This window comes from Anneissia japonica, unplaced genomic scaffold (assembly GCF_011630105.1).
Source record: "Anneissia japonica isolate Jap-2015-1 unplaced genomic scaffold, ASM1163010v1 scaffold6792_len961167_cov158, whole genome shotgun sequence".
NCBI classification, from domain to species: Eukaryota; Metazoa; Echinodermata; class Crinoidea; order Comatulida; family Comatulidae; genus Anneissia; species Anneissia japonica.
The window spans coordinates 53,187-73,500 of record NW_022701523.1 but is presented as its reverse complement, the minus strand read 5'-3'; the positions used below and the strand labels follow the sequence as shown (position 1 = coordinate 73,500).

The 20,314-nt window shown below is 31.9% G+C and overlaps 1 protein-coding gene across 1 annotated transcript; it reads right to left on the bottom strand.

The window, feature by feature from the left end:
• Positions 1-888: 888 nt before the first annotated feature.
• On the bottom strand, positions 889-19,920 carry LOC117103585 (ankyrin repeat domain-containing protein 27-like). Its single transcript, XM_033244166.1, has 8 exons — positions 19,782-19,920; positions 7,995-8,093; positions 6,523-6,618; positions 5,982-6,101; positions 5,039-5,141; positions 3,764-3,799; positions 2,028-2,193; positions 889-1,018 (listed from the first exon to the last, which is right to left on the bottom strand). The coding sequence occupies exons 1-8, from the start codon at positions 19,857-19,859 to the stop codon at positions 889-891; spliced, it is 828 nt and encodes a 275-aa protein (XP_033100057.1). The 5' UTR covers positions 19,860-19,920.
• Between the last annotated feature and the right edge of the window lie 394 nt (positions 19,921-20,314).

The window sequence follows — 20,314 nt, the reverse complement described above, 5'->3', positions numbered from 1 at the left end:
AGATGTGTATAAGAGACATTTCATACACAAAATGACAGGTACTGATGGTCATAGAGTCGGACGACAATTGCTACTTTCCTACTGTAGGATCGGAAGCAGGTCAAAACGGCAAAAAACCAAAAACAGCAATGACCAAAACGGCAATAAACTAAAACGGCAATAAGTACCAAAACGGCAACAGACCAAAACGGCAATAACAACTACCAAAATGGCAATAGGCATAGACCAAAACGGCAAAGGAGCAAAAATCAATGCCAAGAATGGTGCGTTTAAACAATTACAATTTCTCTATATATATTTATTGTTAAGGCAAATTTTACAGATTTTAAGTATTATTTCAATTGCTCATTATTATTTTATGTGTAATCGGAATAGTGCATTAGGAGACCTACATGATAGTGATTTGGTTCACTTTTAGGAATCCTGTCTCGGCCTATTTCAGATTGTTTATGCTTTTATTTTGTTGTATTGTAACCGGTTGTTGTTTTTTATGTATTTTATTGAGACAAAATAAATGAAATGAAATGAAACTTCATTAAAAATTAAGATATATTGTCTTCGAAATACATCTCAGAACACACCATCAAGCATGTCACAATAATAATAATTCAACTAAAACATTTATTATTTTAATTGTTCTGGTATCAGCTCTAAAAAAAAATCATAAATTTTAATTTGTATTATTTTAAAATTCTAAAAAGAGTAACCTCAACAATTGTAATAATAATATTATTTTTATTTTTATAATTTACATTCCTACTTTAAATTTTATTTATATTTTTTAATTTATAGTACTAATGACTATGATTTTTATAATTATAATAGGAATTTTATTGGCAACACCGATAATAATAATTATGTTTATTGAACATTATTGGAAATAAGTATTTACTTATTGTGATTCGTTTTCTTACCAACGTTAGTAAGATTTTCACTCCATACGTCAGTTTTATTGGTTGTCCTGGTTATAATCTTAGTGGTTGCTATTCCATCTGTAATTTCTTCATCTTGGTTAAATCTGCAGTATGTGATTGATAAATGTTGATTTCTTGTAAATTTTCAGAATATTTTTATTTGCTGAAGACATATTCTTTATTCATCATTACATCATGTAATGTCAAAGATTAAACACTGATTCATAATTTTAAGCAAAAACAAACAAAATTAAATTATTTTATTCTTTCCATACTAATTTGTATATTTGTTAAACATTTTCACCCTTGCCTCTTTCTCAGACTCAACTTCCGTAACCCTAAAGCTGATTTCCCTTACATTGGTTTCCCTAGTGAGGGTAAATTCAATCATTTTGATAGTAAAAAGTAGGACAATCTAGGCCTACGTGAGCACTGAGTTTCTATTTTGTCCTGGTTAAGAGGCACCTGATACCAGAAAGAAATCAAGATTAAGCAAAGCTAACTGGACCAACAGTTGGATCTAGAAAGTATTGAAGATCTGCTGTCTCTGGCAAAATACCTAATATACTTGGAACAATATTTGCAGAAACGCTATGCTTTAAGGCAAAAACAGATCCATGATGATAATATTGGAGTACACAAACACAGATCTCCTGTTGGCGGTGACGATATGACCTCCATGCTTTGGTTTCGGTGGTAGCCTGGCATTTTTTTGTTTGTTTTTTTGTTTGTATTTTTTTTTTTTATTTACTCAGCCTTTTCCCATTTCTTCGTTGTCTTCTTACCTATTACACAGAGACCTTGTTTATTTGAGCTATATAAATCCATCATGGTTGTCGTCAAATTTTACTATTAATCTTATTTTCTATTACTTTTTATCTCTTTGGAACATATTTTTTGGAGATTTATGTTATAGAAAAGGAGTTGCTGTAGTGCCGGGGTGAATATGTGACCTTTATTGAGAGCTCTTGTTATCATCATCGTTATCGCCAAAGCCATTATTATTATTTTAGGTCACAGTGATACTTTCTAATGGATATAGAACATGATTATTGCTATTTTCTTCCATTTTCATTTATTATTTTAATACTTAATAATTATATATTTGCTTACTTTTTACCAAGGCAGGAATTTATGAGGCAGGTTTTACCCGCTCTTTCTTGTCCTATCACCTTAATCGTTCCAAGGTTCACCTCAACAATGCCGTCTTCTAATGCTTCAGTATAAGTTTTTACAGATGATGGTCCATGAGTTTGGATTATTGATGGAACTGTACTTCCTAATAACGAATGATTTAGAGAGAGAAACAAAGTGAAGAATCATATCACATACAGTAATGCATTTAAACTATCCCCATCTGCAATGAATTTTGGTGCAAATGAAAAAATATTACAGAACGAACATTCTTTCTTCATTCTTAGTTATTGCTTTTATAAATATTTAACTTTTGTAAACCTTTTACAATAATTGTCAAAAACTGTGCAAGATTTATTACTTAATGCAACAAAATCTCCCTCTAAAATATATATTAACTTAATATAATGTTGGCAGTTTAGTAAAAAATCCATGTGTCATAATTCTTACAAAATGTAAGTTCCTTTTTTCGAATGGTAGATTCTTATATTCTGATTTTATTGAATGCTTTACAGTTTAGTAAAAAATATTTGCTATCTTCAATTTCACCACTTCCACATTATTAACAAAGATCTGATACATTATTAGACTGCTTACAGTGCTTGCAATCTAGAGGTAGTTTGTTAGAACTCAGTTTAATTTCAGACTTGCACTATAAAAATCTTTTTTATCTAGTAATATTTTTTGTTGGGTGAAGATTATAATTTTGAATATATATGTTGTATAAAGATGTTTTTTGCAGTACATTATTTGACCATTCTAATCTATACAGTTCTGACACATAGTGCCCAACAGTGCTGACTGAAAAAGAAGTAAAAGCTGAATTATCAATATCAAAAACATGGTTATAAATCATATGTTTATTATACGATGGTTATAAATGTCTAAATTTGTAGATTTTGCAAGTATGTCAATTGTCAATTTTAAGTGAAACATGGAGTTAAGTGCAACACTGAGCCATCTGTGATCATCCATAATTATCAATCTATTAAACAATTTTGCTCTGTCCAAAAATCGGGAATAGGGGTACCCACCCAAGGTCACCATAAAATGCCTCTTTCGGTGTATAGCATGGGGCTTTGAGCAGAAAATGGGTCATTTGTATTTTAACAATTGTTAACATTTCAGTCATTTCCCATTCATTATTAGATATCAAAATATTAACATCGTCTGCCAAAGAAAGCCCTCCCATCCAAATACCATTCATTTTTATGCACAAATTACTTTCACGAAGAAGCTTAACCAACAGCTTAATAAAAATAGAAAATAAAATTGGAGAAAGTACACACACCTTCATTTATCTCTATTAAAAACATTTGTCATACTATCACTTCTAATTTTGCTTTAACATCATCGTATAATGAACATATGATTCTCAAAATTTTCCCTCGTACGAATGCATGCATCCGAAGTGGATTTTATGACCATCCCGCCATTCACTATCAACTGATTTTCAGAAATCCAGGAAGACCAGATGTAGTTTTGTCTTCAATTGAAAGGCAAGATAAAATACTTTTTGATGTAAAGATGTGTTCTTCACATCGGTGATGTGATCTAAAACCTCCCTGGACTTCCGAAAGTACATTTTCTTTTTCACTGCAATTACAATTTTTGAGAAACAGTATATTACCATAGTCCACACTGTTAAAGTAAAATAAATATATTTTAATGTTTGCACCAGTGTAAACATAATAATAGTACAAAAATTTTCTTACCCGAAGGTGTAAAATTGATTACTGGAAATTGCCCACCTTAAAAAGATAAAACACATAATCGTATTGTAGAATAGACATACATCATCATTTGAAGTAATTCTGAATCTAGGACGGGTTGCGGTCTTGGTAATAGCCAATGCCAACAGACAATATTTAATGAATAAATGACAGACTGAAATAAGACAGCATAGGGGAGATGTAGGAGCACTGTTCGTTTTACCCACACATTATCATTTCATTTATTTCACCACAATCAATTTAAAAACATACAAAAGACAAAGACAGTACCCTTGTCGGTGGCAAGTTGAATGAAAAACAAACTAAGTTGTTGCGAACTGTTTTTTTTTCTTTCGACAAGGGTATACAGTGTTTGTCCATTGTCCGTGTACTTCAAACTCAGGCGCGTAACAGTGGTCTTAGGTCAGGGGGGGGGCAAAGGTAATAATTTTCGCGGTTAGTAATTTATATCATACCCACCCTACCCCGCGCACAAAAAGTGTTTGTGTTTTTAATTCTAATTTCATTGGAATTAATCAAAACTCCCTAAAATGTGCAATTTATAGAGGAAATTGGCCTCCGTAACAAATCTAAGGATTTTAGGCACTTTCAGAGGATGAAAAGGGCATTTATCAAGGGGTGGAGAAAGGTTTTCCAAAGATGGATATTTCCTCCTTGTCCCCCTGTATTTTTAATTCTAATTTCGTTGGAATTGATCCAAAATAACTAAAATGTGCAATTTTTAGAGGAAATTGGCCTACTCTGACAAGAAATGTGTGCAAAGCGTGCAAAATTTGAGATTTTTAGGCACTTTCAGGGGATGAAAAGGGCATTTATTAAAGGGGTGGGAAATATTTTCCAAAGATAGATATTTTCCCCTTGTTCCCCGGTGGTTAGCCTACGTCATCTGGCAGCTTAAATCAAAGGAGTTAAGTGGAGAAGAGGTTGCAGGGTGTTGTGAGTCTGGTCATTATGATATCTTCCTTTTTATTCTTGTCTTTATTTTTATCTTCTCTTTTTCTTTTCCTTTTTCTTTTCCTTTTTCCTTTCCTTTTTCCTTTCCTTTTCTCTTCCTCTTCTTTCTCTTTCCCTCCCCTCTTTCTTTTCTCTTATTACCCAGCCCGGTACAACAACTAGTTCAGCCCGGTAAAAACCGTCAGGGGCGGGCTGCCCCCCCTCCTGTTACGCCACTGTTCAAACTCCATTTTCCTGCTAACTTAAATTCAGTTCTTTTTATTACCAGAATAGCAGTTAAAGTAAAGGAACTACATTTTTTACCTTTCAATATCAGTAATAACTCTTCTTTCTGTAAACATCTATGTTCTGTTTCATACCTCCTACACTCACTTTCTTCATGCAAGTCAATTACAGTTTTGCCATCCTTTAAAATACATAAATTTATATAAACATTTTAATATCATTTACTTTGATTTCCAAACTGCAAACTATAAGCCTTTCTTGCTTAACCATAACCCCACTCTGTGTGAGCATTTCAGTCATTTGTATAAAAGTAAGTCAGTCATTGAGAGGTTGCAGTTGTAATTCCCGTCAGAGAAACTACAAACAAATCTTATCTGAATACATAGGTAAATGTGGAAGTAGTTTGATTACATGAATAATTTTACAGTTTTAAACAATTTTGTCACCAAAATAGTATAGCATACCAATATTTCTATTCTAATATATTTTAATTATATAACTTCCAGAAAAAGAAAGAAAACAATTATACCATAACACAAAATTTATAGCAGGAATACCACTGACGGCAAAATTACTAAAAATACTCAGCCAATATTTATGTTACTTCTGTACATAGTATAATAAACATAATTTGTTTCATAATGCAAACAATACCAATATATCTTAAACATTGCAGCGTGCAGATTGACTACTATATACAATATTTGAACATGACTCATGATATAATTTCAATGACAAGATAACAAATTGTTCTCATCAGAAATAAAAACAGACTCTCCGATCACATTCATAAAAAAGCAATGACAAAAACCTGATATTACACTTAGAGTTTTGTGTTAAAAGACATTGTTTTATTATTCCAAATAAAGAAAAAAAAATTATTATTGGTAATAAATAAATTACTAGTTAAGGGTACAGAAAAAGATGTAACAAATATATCCTTAGACAGGTATCTGGAAAATATGCTTTCACGGAAGGGCTTAAGTTTGAAGTAAAACATACACCTTGATGGCATACTTACACTGTTTTTGATGGATACTATGTTTGAATGAGTCATCATAAATGCTACAGTAACGTTTCTGTGATGATCATAACTTAAATTTTGATTCAGGAAGCAGGCATGCAGAGGCGTGTTACCTTTCTGACAGTGTTGATTATAGAACATAATAGAGTGTATTAATAATAAGAATTGACATAATGATGGTGGGTTTGCAATCTTCTATCTTCATTAATAACAAAGACGACTTTTTGTGGTTAGAGACAAAAATAGTAAATTAATATGGTACAATACAATAAGTATGTTACATTGTTAATACTTTTGTTAGTTACACTGGAGATATATTACTTCTTTTATTGAATATGCATCAAGTCAACTTTAACCAAACCGGTCTATTAAGAAGCAACCAAATCAGTTCAAACCAACCAACTGTACAATGTATTATATTCCTAGATTCTAAAGCTATTTAAAAAAAATACAATTATGACACAACAATGTCCTTAATACTAAAATGTTTTCAGACTTTCTTTTATCTGAAATATGTTTCGAAGTTTGGATACCCTACCTTTGAAAGGAGAATTGATGCCCCTGTGTCTAATAGTAGTTTAACCACTGATGAATATCCCCAGTAAGCAGCTACATGTAATGCTGTGTCTCCATTCTTAAAATAGTAAAAGTATGTAGAATGTAAATTACAAAAACACACATCAGTGGTATGATTTGCAAGGGAAAAAAATGTATATATGATCATAAAATTAAAAACGCATGGCCTGCTTTCATACATTGCAATATAATTCTTGATATTCACAAATTGATGACAGAAAAAGAAATAAAATATAAACAAAATAAGGACTATAATATAATGAAACCACTTACTTAGGCATTTAGATCATATTTTTGGACACTTAAATATTGAATCAAGTTAAAAATTCCATTGGTAAACAAAGAAACCCCTATATATGCAATTACACAAATCAGTAGTGATGTGATCCATTATTTATATTTGTAAATAGTTCTTGTTTGATTTCATGATCTGATACCATATGTTAAGTGTTATATACGGCCTCGTGGAAGAACACCTCCTTAGTGAATGAGCTTCCGTTGTAAAAGAAAGATCTTATTATTTATTATGTTGGTAGTCTATGAGTGGATACTTACCTGGATAAACTGACTAACTGCCTATTCTTTCTCAAATATGAGAACACCCCTCAAAAACAAAATGGAACAGTCGGCCCTGGCGCACAGCACAAGCGACCCCGCAACAATTATGAATGAGGAAGAAGCATTGTTGGGGGTAGCTTGTGTTAAAGGAGCCATTACTAGAATAAAAAAGGGGGCGTGGTACATAACTTAAAAACCACTTGCAAACTGAAGCTGAAATTTTAGATTTTTCGTATGACATACCATGGTATTTTACCATACCATGGTAAAAGGAAAATTCAAAAGGTGTTACAGGAGAACTTTTTAATTTCTGGCTGATTTAAACCGGAATGACCCAATACGGATTCCATGCAACACTCCACCTCGCACACCGTCCTTGAGCTTGTTAACGCTATCTTTTCATCTTTCGAATAAAATACATTTCTCGCCAGTGTTTTTATGGAGCTTTCAAAAGTTTACGATGTAATTTTTCATATTATTTAGAAAAACTTCCAAACACATTATACACAGACATATATAAAAAATACACACCAAACACAAAATTAAAATGTATTTACATTATGAATATATATGATATTTTAATACAATACAGATTTATCATTACTGTATAAGTTGTACATGTCTCAAAAAGGTTCATAAATTACATAGAATGTAGAACACAAATGTCAGCATTATAACAAACATTCTATATCAGAAATTATGTGCAAGTCGATTCCAGGCCCTTTAATTTTTCTTCACTTTAGGGAAACGATACATCCAATGTAGTTAACATAATCTGTTTATGTGAATGATAATACCGTCTATTGCTAAAAAAAAGCAATAACTAACCCATGCATTTGTATATATTTTCCCGCATGTTTAATTATTGCAACTTACTAAATTCTGCACATCACTGTTAGCACCGTCTCTTACAAGCAGTTTAACAATGTCATATTTGTTGAAATGAGCTGCAGTCATCACGGAGGTCCAGCCATACTGCAAGAAAATAGGTATTGGCCTAAATGAACTAATCTAAACATAAACAAGTTAATACTCATAAACACTTATGAGCCTGCTCAAATCTGAAAACTGCTTTTTCCCCTCTGTTAAGTATCCCAAGCAAACTGCGAATCACTGACTGGCCAAATGAGGTGGATTTACATAGTCACAAAAATGCACACACATATAATTTTTATGTCAGCTGTGACATCATCATTTTCGTTTACACGTTATTTTTATATCCCTAAGCAAGCACTAAATCTATATAGTTCTAGCTATTTTTGCGTCTAGTGTGCAAAGAGCTGGGATTGTTTTACATCGCGATACCGCAATGAATATTTCGTTGCCAGGCCATCTCTGAAAGCACACAGGGAACCCCAAAAAATTGCTCTGCGGTGCTGGAACACGAATGCACAAAAACGCCCATAGCTATGAGATAACAAGGTGATTGACATTGAAATCACTAATGTGACATATATATTTAAATATATTTAACAAACCTCTACTAGGTTTGGCCTACCTAACAACACCTAATAAACTTCAATCAAATCAATCGTATCATATCATGATCAGAACTACGAAGAGTGTCAGTGCGCGTTCTAGTACTAGTAGACAATTCTCATACATGCACACATGCACAAGCGCATGTATTTGATCACTGAGCATCTGGTCACCACAACCATCTAGTGGAAACCTAATGTCATAAAAAACAAGGTTTGCGAAAAAAAATTGCTCAAAGCAATTTTATTGTTTTTTCTGTATGTAATTATTTTGGGTATGCCAAATCCAAAAACGCTAGGGTCCATTTTTTCCGTGATTACCTTGGCGGCGATTTAGAAATTTTAAATTTTGCTGCCATTTTCACAATAAAAATAACCACAGGCATAACTGAGCAATTAGAGCAGGTATTCAAATGAATTTGACACCAAGCGCTATGTCTAATGTCTAATGGTGATATTCTCATGGATCACAAATGGCGGCTAAGTCTTGAATTTCAAAAGGGCTACCATTTTCACAGTAAAATTAACAATATTAACTTAGAACATTTATCAAATTGATTTCAGTAGCAAACCCTATGTTTTCAATTTCAACCTGTCCAATGGTGACTTTCTTGCAAATCGTAAATGGCGACCATCTTGAATATCAAATATACTTACTTACTGTAAATGCTTGAATAAGCACCGCTCTAAATTTTTATCGTTAAGCGCCCTGGCTCTTAACAGAGGGTATTACCCTGTGTGTAATGAAACAGGGTTTTAAATACTATATAGTGTTAAAATGAATTTATTTATTTATTCAACTTTCTTTTATGAGGGTTGCTATTACAGCGATGCTGACTCAAAGAGGCCCTCATAACAAATACAAAACATACAGTAAAACAAAACAAATACAGTAATACATGTAAAATATATAAAGCACAATTATAAAATAGATTTTATAAATAACAAGACACAAGTATTTCTTTATAAACGTTTGTTTACGATGAAAGGACGTTTGATGGGCCTACTGAATTACAGGCGTAAAATGTAACATAGGAACGGGCATGTAAAGCGCCATGCCAATATATTTTTATAAGCGCCGCTCTTGAATGCGCGCCGCACTGAAGCCTCCAAACATTTTAGAAGCGTTGCAGTGCTTTCAGGCATTTATGGTGCTCTGCCTCCAGTTGGCAGGTCCTCAGGCATTTATCCAAACAGTTTTGTGCTCATCTTTTTAACATTTGGTGATTCCATCTTTCCGGTAGTCTAGAAAACCAATATGTTTTCTAAACTTTGCGGTTTTCCCATAAAACGTCCTTCAAAAACTGTTTAAACTATATGGATGGCAAAATGGTTGTGACAATTAATCAACATTTTAACTTTATTCCAGATGTGTGTCAAATATTTCTGCAATATCAACCGTTCCCGTATTATTGCAGATTGGACATGGGTTACCGTAGTTAATTTTTTTTAAGGGAGGAGGCACTAAATATTGTTTTAGAGGCTTTCTTTAATCAGAACAATATATCTTGCTAGAAACAACAAAACTTGTGTCATGCTATACTTTTCTGCCATCCATTGACAAAACATGTGACATTTAAAATTTTTTTCATGACATATTTATTCTAGCTTGAGAATTTTCAGGTCTGTTGCATCGATAAAGTTAAAATTATCTACGGGTGGTGAAGTAATAAAAAAATAAATGTACTGGTAGATGCTGGTGGTAGCATCTAAATCGTGTACCACAAAATGAGGTAGTCAAGCATGAGAAAAAATCAAGAAATTACTTTCAATTACACAGTTCCGTTTAATAATAATAATGATGAATAAAATTGATGATATAATACAAAATATAATCTCATTTATTTTTTTTCCGGACCGTTTTGAAAGACCTTCTTAGTTATAATATTATTTCTGCTTTTGATATGATTCCTCATCTTCTTAATATCAAGGAAAACACCAAGACTTCAAATGGATGAAACTAGATTGATGGTTTTACTATTTATACAGAAATGGAAATTGCAGCTTTGGTTTGAATTTAGAAGGAAAAACGATGAATTCAGTTTTACATGGGTTAAATTATAGCATGTTGTTTGTTATCCATTTCTGAATGGCAATAATACAATTTTGAAGATTTTCAATTGTTGAAAAGGAGTTTGATTGGAAAAAAAAAATATTGGATTGGAAAAATGGAATGAAATAAGGAATTAAATGGCAACTAATATTCATAGGTTGAAAAATTTTAAAAAGTAATATAAATATACGGTACCAGTTTATCTATAATTGTATGGTGAATGTATGTAGTTCTAGTTTAAGACGCTATATTAAAGTAAATATGTTTTGTATGATTACATGCAGTATAATTGTAATCTTTAATTTAAATAAGTAAATGTAGCATAAATGTACTCTATTTGTAATGGAGTATTTAAATAGATTGTACTCACTATTACGGAAATAAATTGGTTACTACTAGATACATGTCTATTTATAACTCATTAACACAAGAAGAAATATTAATTATAATAATAATTCTGGATTTATATAGCGCCTCACGTTGACACAACCTCGAGGCGCTTAGTTATACAGTAGTGATAATTCAATCAAAACAGATAAAAGATATAATCATAAGAGCTTATTACCTTGCATTCAATAATGAATCGACTTTTTACATTCAAATTATTATTATTAAAGGAAACTATTTAATTGAAAATTATTTTAAAAGGAAGTAAGAAGAAGTCCTTTTATAAACTTAAATAAATTTACAATATTAAATATTAGACAAATACTATAAAACACCAGAATTTAAGTAAATGTAAATATTTTATGTGAACTCTATTAAAGTAATGGAGTACTTAATTTTGTTAATAAATGAATAAGCTGTTCAGTAAAATAGTCTGTTTTAATTTTATTATATTCACTATCATAGAAATATTCTGTTTTACTACAATTAAATGAAAACAGATATAAAGATAAAATAGTAGAATCTTATTAACTTACATTCATTAATGGATATGACTTTTTACATTTAAATTATTACTATTATTAAAGGGAACTATTTAATTGAAAATAATTTTTTAAGGAAGTAGGAACAAGGTCCTTTTAGATTTAAATAAATTTAGAATTTTAATAAAAAATATTTCCATAAAGCATTGAAGTTAACTGTTGTGTTAAAATTATTAAAAAGGGGAAACTTTAAGCACAGTGATTACTGAAATCTACAATGATTATTAACATACAAGAATGTTGTCAAAACAGTTGAATGAATTTAAGGCATACAATAGCAAGTCACAGTGTAAACTATCCTATTGTAAAGCTGATAAAAACAGGCCCACCCAACATTGTCCACCCCACTGCCCACCCCACTTTAACAATGGTATATTCCATTTTGGGTGGTTTTTGTTTGGGTGGTTATTGTCCTGTGTGGTTTTTTTAATTTATTTATTTTAATTTTATTTCCAACATCATCCAACAGCAAAAAGCCAATTACAGGATGTCTTAAATAGGATACTGTACAGTACATATTATAAACATAAAAAAAATTTACAAAAAATATTGCGAAGAACATCTAAGACTAAAAATTGCAGATACAAAAAAATACAGAAAAATACAAAAAATATATATAAAAACATATAAATGCAAAACAAGTAAATAATTAATTAATTAAATTGCATTATGAAATGTAATTGATAAAATTTACAAAATATTGCAAGAGGAACATCTTAAGCTAAAAATTGCAGATAAAATATACAGATAAAAATACAAATAAATATAAGTGAACATACAAATACAGACAGAACACAGGTCCAACAGAAACACACAGACAGAACAGAGCAATCAAAAACATAGCCAGACAAAACAGAAAGGAAAAAACATATAAAAATACAGACAGAACACAGAACAAAGGTGAGAAAAAAAAGAAAGCACACACACAAGACAAAACAATCAAAAACAAAGAAAAAGACCAAGGGGCAAAGGAAAAAAGGAATTAACCCACCCAGAATATAAGTCACTTGGTATCATGAAGTAAAGATTGTGCTAAGCTGGTTTTGAACGAACTAAGGCTCTGGTGAAAAATATCGATTAAATTTGAGAGAAAGGTTATTAAAAAAGTGGGCATGACGATGAATAAAACCATTTTTAGTGCAACTGACTCTGTTAAAGGTCATAAATAGGTCATTACGACGGGAGCCGGGTCTATTAATCTTAAGAGGGAATAAAGAACATAAAGTAGTATCAAAAATAGAATTAACACATTTAAAAAGAAAAACCATAGCAAATATATATATATATATTTTCTCTGATTTCCAATTTGCTTGTGGAAAGTGTTTTCAATCACCATTGAAAATTGCATCATTAATTATGTGTTGCCAGAAAATTGGTGATCTTACTTTTTGGTATTGCCAAATGGTAGAGAAGCTCATTTGTTCAGCCTTTTGAAAGGCTGTAGTAGAAATAAGGCTACTTGGAGTCAATTTTTTTTTTCTTTTGCATTTGTTTTCACTAGCTGGAAGTCAGTTGTATAGAATAATACAACAAATTAAATTATCATTATTTTCATATCATTAAAATCCGATAGAAAGATTGAATTTAACAGTATTCGATAATGCATATCCAGCGACCAAAAAGTGAAACACCTTTGAAAAAGACAACATTTTCTATTTTATGAAACATCAAACACATGGAATGGGGTATAAACAATAATATATCTGTGTCCCCATTCAGTTGGCCCTAAGCTGACATACTAAGGTGTAATTCATTTTAAAGTTAAAGTAAACTACATTACTGTAATCAAAAGTTAATTATATTATAGATTTATTTATTTAACAATATTTCAAGAGTGGCTACAGTGAAACTGACTCAAAGAGGCCCACATACAGTATACACAAATATATGCATAGGTAAATTAATATTTAAAAAAAAAGAAAATATAGAAAATCTCTATAATTTAGAGATACAGTATAAATAAATATACAAATACTGTAAATCAATTAGCATATAATATATCAGACTTACTTCATAATGCAACACACATTGAAAAAAAATTTACAAATTAATCCAATCCAATGTTAAATTTTGTAAGGCGCAAATACATAATGTCTCTATGCGCCGAGAATGACAAAGTGCCAAACAAAAAAGAATACAATGAAATAGGCAGAAAAACATAAAGGCAATGGGTTATTAATTATTATAGTAGAGACAGGTAGAAATATTTGATTTAACAGCAGCGATAATGCACATCCAGCGACCAAAATGTTTAACAAAGTGTAAAATAATTTAGGACAAAACATAATTCATATCAAATCATAATTTTGACCAACTTAACGTGCAATATTGATGCCCTACTCTAACAAAAGACATTTAATAGAAATATACATAAAAATGCTGGATTAGTAAGCATATTTTGTTTATGATCACATAATTATGATTCTTATGGTATTTGATACACCTGTGGAGTTATACAAATATAAATACATTCGAAATGCACAACTCCCATCGAAATAGCAAGAACATTTCCCTATTGTATGAAGCGTCAAAAGATACATGGAATGGAGGACGACGATATATTGTGTCAAAGTGAATTGGGGTCTGTAACACTGAGAATTTCAAATGATGGGCTATAACACATCTTCTCTAGTAGTAAGATGAAGCGTAGATTGAAAGAAAATAGAAACTCCTCCGCCATATTGGTTATTTGCGGGAGAAGCATTTATAAAAGTAAAAGCAATTTGAGTGCATTTTCCAACTTTTGCATGTTCATCCTGTTTGAAACATGTTTCTACAATAAACATAACATCAATGACATTCTGATTGATTTCAAAGACCAATTCTCCATCCGCACGCATCTCGATGTAAAAGTCGACTCCTTCCTTTTGTAACTCTCTGAGTTTCTTTACAAACATTGATTACAAAGTTCTTCAATCTCATCTAAATGCCTTTATGTATTCTCTGAATGTACTTTCCATTAACAGTGTCCTTGTATTCAAACTCAATAGCTCATCTTGAGTGTACTGTACCATTGGCAATGCATAGCTGCAAACTTTTCAAAAAAGAAATCTGTGAGAACTTGTGTTGCATAGCAACTTGCCACTGGCTGGGGCCAGAAGGAGGAGCTTCGAGGGCCCAGGTTGACAAGCCTTCGACGCTTTGCAATCTGAGCATTTTCACTACTGATTTGATTGTTCTTGGACACTAAATTAAATCAAGTGTATGTATGTAAACTTAATAAAACCAAAAAGTTATACACATTTAAATTTGACCAAAGTACAGTACTGTAAACTTAGAATGAGTTAAAATTAAAACAATTTTTACGGACTCACTTTATTCATGAATCACAATGTACAGACAGCACTTCCATGTGGAAAACAGATAAACAAAAAAAAAAACAAACATTACAGACAAATGGCAAATGAACTACTGTATATATTGCATATTACTTATTGTATATGCAGTTCGCAAATCATTGTTTATTAGTTTAAAATTCTTGATCTGCGAGTAACCATGAAATCCGTGAATTTTTGTTCATCCGTAGTAAAACTGGTAAATGATCAATTATCCGTGAGGCTCGCAGTCAATCCGTATAAGTTAGCAACTATGCAATGACCTACTTGTAGTAAATTTAAATAAGAATAGCACAGGCTGTGTAAAGTCAGTTCACAGGAAAGGGAACAACAGTGGCCCAAACAGGCTATTTTTTATTTTATAATTTAAAAAAAAATTCAATTCTTGGGGGAAAGAAGAAAATAGACAAAAGTACAATAGTTCTGGGTGAACAGTACAGAGAATTGCATTCTGTCGAGGGCTTTCCCAAGTACCGGTAGGTAGTAAAATAGAAAAGTAGTTGGTAAAAATCTGAAAAATATTCTAAAATTTGATGCTTCTGATAACATATTTAATAAATACTCTTCTAAACCCTCCCCAATTGTACAAGGCTTTATCACGAAAACCACAAAGAATCTGTGCCCAAATTCGTAGAAATTTCACAAAGAATATTTAAATAAATTAGTTCTACCATACTTGTGTTTAAAGTTGGAAGTTTCTGGATATCGGGCATACAAAATATTAAGATCACCTAATATGCAAGCATATTTCAATAAAAATAATGTGCTGGAATTCATTCTTTGAACTATATCAGGTAAGTTATGGATTCTAAGCCTGTCAGCAAAATCGCATTCAACACAAAACCTAAATCTATGACTACATCTCTATGACTTGGTAATAACTATCTTATGCTGTTTTGGAGTGGATCCTACACAGGGGCAGTGTATATTGATAATGAAACGACTAAAAGCATTAAAAAGTATATGTAAAATTTAAATATCGTTAAACCAACAAACAATTTGATAAACCCTACAATATTTATTGATTTCATAGATACATTAGTAACATGGGTTGACCATGTTATGTCACCTGGAAACTCAATACAAAGATATCTGTGTAAATTTAACAAATTCTAGGGGATAATTGGTATCAATTGTATAAGTAATAGGTATATAATTCAATTTCCCAGTTATGTGCCTGACTTCGACACTTTTTTACATGTAACTTCATTTGGTTTTTTCAGTATCCTTTCCTAAGTCAAGGGCATCACAAGGACAATATCCTGGTCTATAGATTACTGTATCGTCTGCGTACTGCTTCCTATATGAGAAGCATGAAAAGGCAAAACAAATATATTAAATAAATGTGGCCCAGAACAGACCCTTGAAATGCCTGAGCCCATTTTATCCAACTGAGATTATTCTTTGCCAAGCAATCTACTGGAATAGAACGTCATTAAAAGAATGTCTAGGGAATGATGTTGTTTGCATTAGATTTGTTTAGTGTCATTTAGAGGGGTGGGGTGATTACTCAAGGAAAAATAAATGCCCCATTGCTTTTAGTCTAGGGGGCATTTATTCAAATAAGTAGTTGTAAGATAGTATAATACATACTCCATCAATCCTGATGATGACATAATTAATGTTGAAATATTGAATCCCGCCACGATGGCGTGCATTTCGATATTTGGAGTACGTATTATACTATCTTATCTGAGATTAATAGTGGACCTGCGGTTTAAAATAGATACATATATGTACCCAAATAAACGCAGAGATCCCAAGTTTGAAAACCAAAAAATAGGGAGATTTTTTTCATGAAGCTATCGCCTCCTGTAGCGACGCGCTGTGACGCCTTACAACGCGCTGTGCAACATGAAAGTATTACACAAAATGACGTCTGTCTCTTATACACATCTAGATGTGTATAAGAGACAGTTACATTTGTTTACACATTGCAGTTGGCCTAAAATATAAATTTATAAATATTATTATTTATTTAGCATTTAGCTAGTAAAGCGTTCTTGGCAGCAGTCAACAAGGCTTTGCTTGGTTCATTGGCATGTTGGCTGATTTATTACATCTCATCAAAGAACATAGAATTCTAGCAAGGTAACTGCAACTTGCAAGATTCACACATTTTACTGAAAAATTAAAAAATATATATATATTTTAATTTAGTTAGTAAATCATGCTACATGTTTTAAGTCGGCATTTATATATGTCTAGCCTATAATAACTGGTACATAATGCCTTGAAAAAAACATTAAATCCTGCCTTGCTAGTCTCCATCTATACGTGCGTAACTAGGCCTAATACCGCAGAGTCACAACCACCACTACACACAGACGCCCACCCAACACAACACACATACAGTACATACCCTGCAGTGTTGCAGATAGAGCCAGCCTAGGCCTAAGCCCTACATGTATTTCGGGATTGATATAAAATAAACTTCATTTTTCGGAAGACTGCTTAGTAACAAAACCTATTAACTATAATTTTTAGTATTTTTATTAAAGAACTGAAGCTTACTTGAAAGAAAAAGTATTTTTTATGCACCGATTCTGTTCCAAATCTTCGCGGCGAAAACTTGGGGCCCCATCCATTCCCAAGTGATTTCTGATTTCGTTAATTTGTTGAAATTTATTTACTCAACTGACAGCCATCTCATTGAATGAGGTCGGCACTGGATGCAAAAGATCGTATCATGGAGGATAAACACCACGGATCTAGGCCAGTGCCTTTCCCTGGAGTTGTTATTTTGATAAACAACTTAAATAACAACTCCCTGGCCTTGTTTATGACATTTTATGGCTGAGCGAGCGCCATAGTATATTGGCTTAAGATAAGAAATTTTGTTTCATTGCTCTATGACATCGTGGAAATCACATTTTTCGTGAAATTTTCGTGATATTTAAAAAAATCGGAGATATTAATAAAAATCGGGAGGGCGGGAGACGGTCTCGAAAATCGGGAGAACCCGCAAATTTTCGGGAGACTTGGGATCTCTGTAAACGCCTCTTTTCACTGTAAATGTGGAACTACAACACATAATTACTGCCAAAATGTGTCGTTGTGTGATCATAAATACTTATAGATTCCAACCGAGTTAGCAAAAATATAATCCGACCGAAGTAGTACATTAATAGGATGTGTTAGGAATGATGGTTGCTTCCATTAGATTTGTTCACACTCATTTAAGGGGGCATTTATTAAATGCCTCGGGGCGTTTATTCTAAACGCGGCTCTAGAATTCTACTTAAATACGGGTATGTTAATACGTCTCCTCCCTAATCCACCCATCATGTTTTCAAAAGCACATAATGGGTTTCAAGCCGATTATGGCAACTGGGTTGTCATGATTTTGGTGAAATGGATACTCCTTTCTTCTGTTTATCTCGGTGGCAAGACAGCAACAATAAAATATAATAACTGTTTTTGGTCCTTGTTTCCTCGCCAAACCTGTTTTCTTGCCAAAAGGATAAGTTGCGGATTGTAATGAGGCAGAATTATTAATACCGTCTGCTTATTGTAGTCTGAAGCTTATAGCTTATCTTCCATATCTTTTCAATATCTTTATAGACAAATTTTATGCACTATTTTTTGAAAAAATTTGTATAAAATGTAAAAAAAATCTTTTTTAATACTTGTTTTTCATTGTTCTTTTACAGGTTAGCGGTTTAGAGAAAATTCATGTTTGTGTTTTGTATTCTGGATAACATGCCTAATTTATAATAAAACTAAATAAAATAAATAAATACACTGGATTTCTGTAAAAATTGGAATTCAACAAACTGGTCGGATATCTATCATAACGATCAAAAAAGCTTTACAGCCAAAATACAAAAGATAAATTGCGATCGCAATCAACACGTTCCAGAAGCACAGCGCAAATCAAAGAGTAATCAAAACTCACTTTATGATACATAAAATCAGACAGGGTATAGTATAGTGTACTCAACTGCAAAGTGGGTGTCTTTAATATGAAACCGCATCTAATGGCATGAAGATTAAACAGGTTCTCTCTCTAAGTACACCTTCACAATTTATGGGTGTGCAGGAGCATTAGTAAAGCATGTCTGTACAAATGGCTTCTGCATACATGCTGCATGTTTCTCTGTTAGCAGAAATGGTCCATGGCACTCGAGTTTTAGCAAAAAAACTCGGATTATAAAATTTGCTGGTTTTTTGAAGAGCTATGGTTTCTTAAATTCATTTATTGCCAATGAAGCAATTGAATAGACAAAAATTAAAATTGAATTGACCAGAAACAAAAATATTACTATTTATTTATGCACGTTATAACGACTCGGACGCGACAAGATTTTTTTTCTTCATTTTTTGCCATGGATCTATAAAGTATACATTATAATAGAATGTAACTTCGTCATGTACAAGCCAAATTGTTTCCATTATAGTCAATAATATATCTAACACACCATGGAGGAGCTGTCAATATGGTCTGATTAATAGCCTAATGGCCCTATGTGATTTACAGTTTATACTCAAGTATAAACCAATTGAGTTAAGTTTATGGAGCTGCTGGCAGCTCCCTCTCAATTGAGGTGGAAAAATGAAAGTGACATTGCTAAAAATGTGAAAAAAATACAACAAAAAACTAGGATCAGAATCCTGGTGATCAGTACTTAAAAATGGAGGCTAAGTATCCTTCGAACTGTGTATAATTACACAATTAAAAGCAACAAAATTGAAGGCGACACATTTTATATATACACAATGTCGTTGCCACATTCTACAACTTATAGAAACATAGATACTAAAATGAATATGGATGCTAAAAAATATACGACTTAATTAGCATGTAAGATATATCAGACTTATCTCGTAAAATTATACAGACCAGAAACAAAAATGTTTGCACTTACTTTAGTTTGAATATCCTTGTTTGCTCCTGATTGAATAAGAAGTCTACAAATATCACTATTACCGTTTTCAGCACTCATGAACAACGCTGTTGTCCCAACCTAAATATTAAAGAAACATAATGAAAATGTTGGATAAGTGAGCACTTTTGCTTTATTAATCACTCTGGTACAGATGAATAGTAATACACATATAAATACATTTAATGCGGACGTGGGATACCAGTAAAGTATTTAACGTATAAATAATCACTACTGAACAAATATCAATTTGTCTGTTAATAACTATATACAAACATACAACAAATTTACAAATTAAACTATTTTTTTTCGCAAATATAAATACATTCAATGCGGAAGTAGGATAAATAATTAACAAATTATAGAAATAACTAGAAACAACTAGAATAAAGTAACCATTTAAAACTGTTTACTACTAAAGAACTAATTGTATAATTAAATGCATATCAATAAAAAGTGAGCACTTAGCTCTATAATCACACCACTCTTATGGTATCTGATACTGGGTATATATC